This window comes from Olea europaea, chromosome 17, assembly GCF_002742605.1.
Source record: "Olea europaea var. sylvestris chromosome 17, O_europaea_v1, whole genome shotgun sequence".
Taxonomy (NCBI): domain Eukaryota; kingdom Viridiplantae; phylum Streptophyta; class Magnoliopsida; order Lamiales; family Oleaceae; genus Olea; species Olea europaea.
This window is the reverse complement of record NC_036253.1, coordinates 22625671-22634538: the sequence shown is the minus strand read 5'-3', so window position 1 is coordinate 22634538 and position 8868 is coordinate 22625671. Positions and strand designations below refer to the sequence as shown.

The window sequence follows — 8868 nt, the reverse complement described above, 5'->3', positions numbered from 1 at the left end:
AAAAAGGTTGAACCGCAACGTTGAAGACTCTCACCGTTCTGTTCTTAGAGTTTTGTGAAGGAGGTAAATCGCTGAATGTGCACCAGCAAGCTAGGGAACAAGAGCTGCTTGTACACTACACCTATAAGGAGTCCAATTCCATGTTTCAAGAATCGAACTTCCACACTACGACTGTCAACAAGGCTGGAGATAACCTTGCTTCTGTCCTTCACACCACTGAACTATGTTCTGGGGAGCTGATTTGTTATTTATTTATTTATTTTTTTCATAGATATGATTGCACAAGATCTCAATAAGTTTTTGTTTATATTTCATTTTTTTTAAAATTTATTTCTTATCACACATTTTATTTTAAATTAATTTTATTTATAAATTCTAAATATTTCACTAACTTTTAATTTAACATTCTCCCAAAAGTCCTTATAACAAAGCACATTTGTCAAAGAAATGGAGTTACATCTCTAATCCTTCTTTATATACACGAGTTTTAGTATATGGATAGGACCACAGAGCACCTATCCATCCAGGGGCTCTTATATACACATAATTTCTAGAAGTTTCTAAAGATACAGTAGAGTGCCCAAATCAAAAGTTATATTATACTCTCTCCGTCCCATTTAGATAGGTCGATTTTCTTTATTTTCTTGTCCCAATTATATACTCATGTTTTTTTTATTTAGAATGTCTTGTTTCGTTCGTTTTCTAATATACTCTTGTTTAATTTTCCTAATTATAATTAATTTTTTCCACTTAATTTTGAAATTGTACAAATATAAACAAGAGCAGGCTAGAAAAGTTTTTAGCAAAAATTGCTTTTTCAATAACATTAAATAAAATTTCTAAATCTATGTGAATAACAAAAACACTCTATATAAATGGGATGTGGGAAGTAATTCGTTTATGGTTAAGTATATTTTTAGATTTTCAAATTAGTTTCTCCAGGATCATGAATGTAATTAGAAATTCAAAAACGCCGTATTAATTCTCTGTTTGTCTATCATTATTTTGAAAGTTTTTTTCTTAAACTTATTTTTCAACCATATATTTTCATAATAAAATATTTTACGCGTAAAGTCAAAATTTTTGCTTATTTTAACCACATATTCTCGAAAAATTCACTATTCCAAAACTCATTTTTCTATTCTAATAACAAGAAAAAAAAAGGGATAAGTTCTCTCTGATTTAGTTAAAAAAATTAATAAAAATATACAATTAATTTCAATAATACATTTTAAGCAGTCCACAATTTTTATAATTGTTTAATCTACGCATTTCATTAATTTTTGTCAAAATTTATAAAAAAATGTAATTCCTAGCAAAATCAAGCCTTTTTGACAATCATCATTTGAAAAATCTTTTTTTTTTTTTTTTTTCTATATACTCATTTTTATCCACACATTCGTACAGTAAAATATTTTACACACAAATTCAAAATTTTTTCTCTACTTTTTAACAACACATTCGCCTAAAAATCAGTATTCAAACCGTTTATACAAATTTATATTTATATGGTATTCTGATTCTCACTTATATTGAAGTAAATGAATCACATCTTTAGTCCTACCGTATCTTACAACAAGGTGACTTGATTTACTGCTGTATGGCCATGTTTTGTTAGATATTCATACAATAAATATAATATGTGAAAGAAACAACTAATTTAGATGGGTGTTCAAGTGGTAAAAAGTGTGGAATTTGTGTGGGAAGTCGAGGGTTTGAGTCATATTCCACGCTCTTGGACTTACTTGATTAAAATAATAATAATTTTTTTATGTTATTTTAATTATTTTCAAAATTATTTAATGGGTCAAACTAACAGGTATTATATGACCGTTTTAACAATCAAATATAACAACTCACTATCCACGAATTCATTAAATATTACATATTTTTTGGATCATGGAGGAGGCAATTACATCCAATTTGTCTATATAAACTCACATCTCGTTTTGGCAAAAATAAACTTAAAAAAAAAAAACAAAATAACTAGAAACAAAATCATAATTTCTCATATTCTGAAATTTTTATACTTGAGTTTTTTACATATATTCTGGAGTACACTTGAGAGTTTTGATAAACTATTCGTGATTGCTGTACAAGTGGTTTATGATCGTTGTATTCTGGAGTGATTGTCCACATAGGTTACAACATTTACCGACGAACAATTTTACTTTAAAATATCGTGTTGTCATGATACTCGATCAGTCAATAAATTTTATTTCTACATTTTTATTATTCTGTACGTTACTGTAATTAATTATTTTTTCAAAAAAAATGTAATTGGAGAGAAAAATATGAGAAAAAGCTATTCAAAGTCGAGTCACACCAGACTCCTTTACACTCCTAAAGCCAACGCATCATTAAAATTTTTTTCCACCTGTTTGCCCATAAATAACCCGTGTCTCAATTGTCTCTCGTTCTTCCACGACAACAAAACGCTCTCACTTCATACTATCCTCGACATAAGACCTTAACAAGCAAAAACATTAAAATTTCCGGGCCAAACACAAGATCTACAGAAATCTTTATCGAGAATTATTGACAATATGTTGGTGATGGACAAGTACATTGTGGGAACTTTTCTTGCTTCTCTTTTTGGATCTTTTCTTCTCTATATTTTACTCTTTAAAACTACCATATCCCATAAGCGAAAGGACCAAGAAGAAGAACGTGAAATGAGTAGGGGTGGCTACCAGATTCGAAGCGACACGACTGTTGGTGAACGCCGGAATGACGAAGGATCCGACCTGGATGTTATTATTGTAGGCGCTGGTGTTGCTGGTGCTGCTCTAGCTTACACTCTGGGCAAGGTAAGTTTTTTGTTTTCTTCTTCTTTTTTCTTTCTTTTTGTATTATATTTTAGTGGAATTATTTTTTTGAATTTTTATTGTTGAGTTCTCAAATGGTTGTTGAGAAATAACCCATAATCTTTTTCCCCACGAATGGGAATTTATTTTTACCTTTAAGACTGGTGAAAACGAAAGAAGAAAGGAAAACTATTTTATTTGCTAGAATTCAATTTTTCTTTATAGGTTCTATTATTGTTGTTATTTGTTTGTCCATTGGGTGAGGGAGAATATGATAAAGATTTGTTGTTTATTATAATGTCATGGGGTTAGTTCTATGAAATATATGTTAATGTGATTCATGATATGCTAAAAAACTTATTATTTTAAACGATGGTTGAGATCTTTGACTCCATTTACAGGATGCCTGATAAAGTTGATTAGACAATTTTAAGAATGAAGAGAAGCTTAATCTAGTTAATTGTAATGTTCAGTCCTATTAAGGCATATCAAACAAACACTAGAAATCTTGACAGCATGATACGTGTAATGAATGACTTCCTCGGCTAAAAGTTTAACACTTTAAGTTTCTAGAGATTGGAGGAATTTACTTAATTTTTTGTTCATATCATTGGCAGTGCCAGATTACTATTGTTGGATTGAAAGGATGATATCTGCTGTTACTTTTTAATTCTCGCAGAGTTGGTCATTTTTTTTTCGCCCTCTGAAAAATCATTTTCCTGATTTTGTTTGTGTGCTGCATATGATATAAACTGTTTTTAATAAACTATTTCCTCAGAAGTGCAAAAGTCAGTAAGCAGTAATTTGTTCATTTTACTAATATTGAAGGATGGACGACGAGTACATGTGATTGAAAGAGATTTATCTGAGCCGCACAGAATTGTTGGTGAATTACTACAACCAGGTGGATATCTCAAATTGATAGAGTTGGGCCTCGAAGGTATTCTTGAAGTTTACCTTGATATTATTTGTTTTCCTTTGGATGTCTGCCAAGTATTGATTTGAGGAACAATGAACATGTTCTTGATAGCTAGTTTGGTAAGGTGCGACTACACACACACACACACACATGTTTTTAATTAATCTTTTTAGGTGGCACAAAACATAATACGATAACAGTGATCTCACCTTGTCTGAAGGCGGGGGAATACACTAAAAACCTTAAACGAACTACACTTCATGTTCTATAGTCGAGTGTGTTGTCTCTTTGTCTCCTAGTCCATTTTAGATTCGCTGCTTGAAGGAAATTACATAAGTTTAATACCATACCCAAAATTCGAGAAGTTCATAGCTTCATCATTGTCTCCATGAATGAATCCATTAAAGCCCCCCTGGCATTAGACAATATCAAAGAACAAACAGAAGCTAAAATTTTTGTATGTTATATTGTTGAGTCCTATTTAATACTGAATATTAAACATACCTTTATACTTTTCTGCTATGAACTACAGTTTGTAATTTGATTGCAGATTGTGTTGAGAATATTGATGCCCAGAGGGTGGTTGGATATGCTCTTTCCAAGGATGGAAAAAACACTAAACTTTCCTATCCCTTGGAGAAGTTTCACTCAGATGTGGCTGGGAGAAGCTTTCATAACGGACGCTTCATACAGATGATGAGAGGGAAAGCAGCGACTCTTCTCAAGTATACTTTGTTGCCCATTTTTTAAGTTTGTAATCTTAAATCTTTCAAAATTTTGCCCCCTTTTTGGGTTTTCATTTTCTTTAGCTGTCTATTTGGAAATCCTGCTAAATTAAGCCCACTAGTTGCTTTGTCTTTTTCTTTTTTTTTTGAAGCACTTTTCTCAATTTGATATTATTTCTGTTCATGTGATTCTTTTGAGTGTTGAACTTATACCGGCCCTTCCTGATACTGCTTTCTCCTGTCCTCAATAGTGTGAAGCTCGAGCAAGGTACTGTCACATCTCTACTTGAGGAAAATGGAACAATAAAAGGAGTGCAGTACAAGACTAAAGCCGGTCTGGAGCTTAAAGCATATGCTCCTCTGACTATAGTTTGTGATGGCTGCTTTTCGAATTTGCGTCGTTCTCTTTGCAGCTCTATGGTAAGACTCAAAGCTCTAGATTGTAGACAACTTAACCAGTTTCTCTGGTTCGTATACTTGATCGATTGAACTTAAAATTGATCCCCACTGAAGGAAGGGAATCTGATCACTTTACAGGTCGATATTCCCTCCTGTTTCGTTGGTTTGGTATTGGAGAACTGTCAACTTCCATTTCCAAACCATGGGCATGTTATTCTAGCAGATCCTTCACCGATCCTATTTTATCCAATCAGTTGGTAAGACTCAAAGCTCTAGATTGTAGACAACTTAACCAGTTTCTCTGGTTCGTATACTTGATCGATTGAACTTAAAATTGATCCCCACTGAAGGAAGGGAATCTGATCACTTTACAGGTCGATATTCCCTCCTGTTTCGTTGGTTTGGTATTGGAGAACTGTCAACTTCCATTTCCAAACCATGGGCATGTTATTCTAGCAGATCCTTCACCGATCCTATTTTATCCAATCAGTAGCACTGAAATTCGATGCTTAGTTGATGTACCTGGTCGAAAGCTTCCGTCTCTGGCTGATGGTGAAATGGCAAATTATTTGAAAACAGTTGTAGCTCCCCAGGTATGTATGGCTTTCATTGCATGATAGGAGTCTCTCGATATTAATAAAAAACCCTGATTTTGTTAATCAGATATTTCAAAAAATTGTGTCTTAGTTTCTGTATTGTCAATAACCTATGAAGCAGAGATACAAAAGTCAAGAATGTTTAGGAACTGCCTATCTTTTCTTTCATCTCGGGAGAGATGTGATCGGTAGGAACTAATTAAACCCCAGCCTCTCTTGAGATAACAACAGCCCTTTTCTTACCACTTCCAGTTCAATTCTTTTCTCCATTCGAATGAAAAAACAACTTGACTTCTTATTATTTATAAGTAATTCTAGAAATGCCCCTTAATTCCTTGTTAAAACCATTTGGCAGAACTAGTAAATTCCAAAATCTCTGTTATTTGTGCATCTTTATTTATATGTGTTATACTTTTATTGTCAACTTATTCTTTCAATATTATCAATATCCTTTGTAGCTTTGAGCCAGTGTAATTGTGTTGGGAAAGTGTTCTTCGCATGTCAAAAAATTTAATAAATATATAAAAATTACGACATGTCATGTGTCTTGTTGGAGTGTTGGTGTTTGACATTGGGTGGACCATGCAACCCTAGGAGTATCTATGCTTCATAGACTATAATATTATTTTCTTTCTTGGGCTTGCTTTCGGCTAACCAATGCACTTTTTGATTTAGGTTCCAACCCAGTTACATGAGGCATTCATATCGGCCATTGATAAAGGAAATATTCGAACAATGCCAAACAGAAGCATGCCAGCTGCTTCCCACCCTACTCCTGGAGCCTTATTAATGGGTGATGCCTTCAACATGCGTCATCCTTTAACCGGTGGAGGCATGACAGTGGCACTCTCTGATATTGTTGTGCTCCGAAATCTTCTTAAGCCCTTGTGCAACTTGAAGGATGCGGATTCATTGTGTAAATATCTCGAGTCTTTCTACACTTTGCGCAAGGTGAAGCCTAGATTCATCAATCTTGATCTTTCATTTCTTTAGTAAAATATTTTATTGCTTCGTCTACATGTATCAAATTAATTGCCTGGTCGTTGACTTATTTAGTTTATACCTTTTTTCCTTCGCTATTCTTTTGTGGAGTTGAGTTAGAACCTTATTAATCGTTATTTGCGTTTTGACTGCTATGTTCAGTTCTCCCACATGCAAGTCTAAAGAGTCTAATCACTACAGTATTCAAGCTCTAATTTTTATATTTACTGTTTTTTGATATGGTCCTTTTTTTGCAGCCAGTGGCCTCGACGATTAATACTTTGGCTGGAGCACTACACAAAGTGTTTTGTGCTTCGTCTGATCAAGCGAGGATGGAAATGCGCCAAGCTTGCTTTGATTACTTAAGCCTTGGAGGTGTTTGTTCGAGAGGACCTGTGGCTTTGCTCTCGGGTCTAAATCCTCGCCCACTGAGTTTAGTATTCCATTTCTTTGCCGTTGCTATATATGGCGTTGGTCGATTATTGATACCATTTCCTTCTCCCAAACGGCTGTGGATTGGAGCTAGATTGATTTCGGTATGTACCTGATTTTTCCTTTTATCCTTCGATGCATGGCTAAAAGAAATTGTAGTCATGCCTATTTCCTTCTCCAATTTGCATCTTGGAAATATATAATGACTACTACTAAGCTCTCGATTTTTGAATTAACAATTTCTCAGGACAACATTGTAGTCAGGTTTGCTTGAAGCCATACATTCAGCTGTTTGCTAGGCATGCTAAGCACCAAATTGGTGCATAAAATAGCTTCAATGGTTTATGAATTATACACGAAACACACAAAATTCACAAACTTTCAAGTGCTCACAGCAGAACTTTTTTGTGTTGAATACGTATTTGACCTTGACTACTAAGAACATTAACACCAAGATTTCACTAGCATACTAAGGCCAGCATCTGTCAATTTAATTTGACCTTCCACATAGGGGTTTCCAAACGTGTCGGACATGACACAGGCTGGGGCGGCTGTAGTGCCGGCTCGATCGGTATTAGATATTTTAGTTCAGCATGCCCAAGAAAAAGGGCAGGTCGGTTTACACTTTAAACCTATTACGAGATATTTGAGGTGGAAGATCATCTTTTCTATTTAATTGGCTCTTCCCGCAACTTTTTGTTTTCCAGGGTGCGTCGGCTATCATTTTTCCCATCATAAAGGCGGAGGGAGTTCGACAAATGTTCTTTCCTGCTAGTGTTCCATCGTACTATAGAGCTCCTCAGCTCAAATGAAAGTAGCATCATGAACAAGGATGGAACAAATTGTACAGCCAGAAGAAACAATTATGGCATATTTGGTAAAGTAGATTTAAACTTTTAGATGAACTAAATTTCTGTCCACTATTTTATTTTGGACTATGTAATACTGCATATGAAATATACAGTTAGATTTTTACATTTTTTTTTAATCACAGTGTCTTTCCTTTTGTTCAAAGTTGTATACAGAAAGAACTTACGAGCAGATAGTTGTTTAGACCCGCGGTACTGTGAATATACTCAAGATTGGATAGTGAGCAAGTGGAAGTAACGAGACACTGATCATGGCTGATAAATCACAGCTCTCTTCCACTCTTCTCCCTCTGATTATCAAATTGAAATCTCTTTATACGCTCAGATGACCTGTTACTCTTCTCTCCCTCGCCTCTGCCTCTGCTGAAACTTTTTCACAATGGCTTGGGTCTATAGGGATATGTTGATGGAAAAATCTCTCCATCCAGACGCTCTTTTTCAAAACTAGAAAGAATTCCAAATCCTGCTAATGAGTTTTGGGTACGGCAAGATAAGCAATTTTTTTGGAGCTATTATTGCCTCAATATCCGAAGAAACCCAGATGTATGTCACAGCTTGCAGTACATCTCTTGAGGCATGGAGTAAACTTGAAGAAAGGTATGCTAGGCCTTCCCGTGGGCAAATACTTGGCATCAAAGCGAGACTAGCTGCTTTGATTGGTGCTCGAAAAATTCTAAATATCTTGATGACATCAAAACAGCGGCTGATGAACATGGACTGTGGTATCAACCACTTGATGACGAAGATTTGACAAAGAATATTATCAATCGGTGGAATCCTGACTTCAAGTCTATCTCTGCGTAGGGACATATCCATCTCTTTTGTATAGCAGCCACCTTCTAGCTATTACCTTCATGTTATGTTAGCGATTAGACCCAGAGCCTATCTAGCAAATCACTCCAATCCATCGTCCAACTATGGTTCTCAAATACATTCCGCTTGTGGCTAATGGATTCAGTCTCTTCTCATCATTTTACAATGGACCTCTCACGACGAGTATGATGGGTCTGGTTATCGTTGATGATGGTAAAGGATTCGATATCACTCACACAGGCTCAAATAAATTACCGTTTCTGAGTTGTGTAGCTCTAATAATGTTTGTGTTGAGAAGTGGAATAAATTGCACACCCAGATAAACTC

The 8868-nt window shown here is 34.9% G+C and overlaps 1 protein-coding gene across 1 annotated transcript; it reads left to right on the top strand.

The window, feature by feature from the left end:
• The first annotated feature begins 2399 nt into the window (after positions 1–2399).
• LOC111365440 (squalene epoxidase 3-like) lies at positions 2400–7847 on the top strand. The gene is made up of 8 exons (XM_022985983.1): positions 2400–2810; positions 3636–3747; positions 4277–4451; positions 4703–4871; positions 5225–5443; positions 6122–6397; positions 6685–6963; positions 7567–7847. Exons 1-8 carry the CDS (start codon positions 2547–2549, stop codon positions 7669–7671), a joined length of 1599 nt encoding a protein of 532 aa, XP_022841751.1. The 5' UTR covers positions 2400–2546; the 3' UTR covers positions 7672–7847.
• Positions 7848–8868: the final 1021 nt, after the last annotated feature.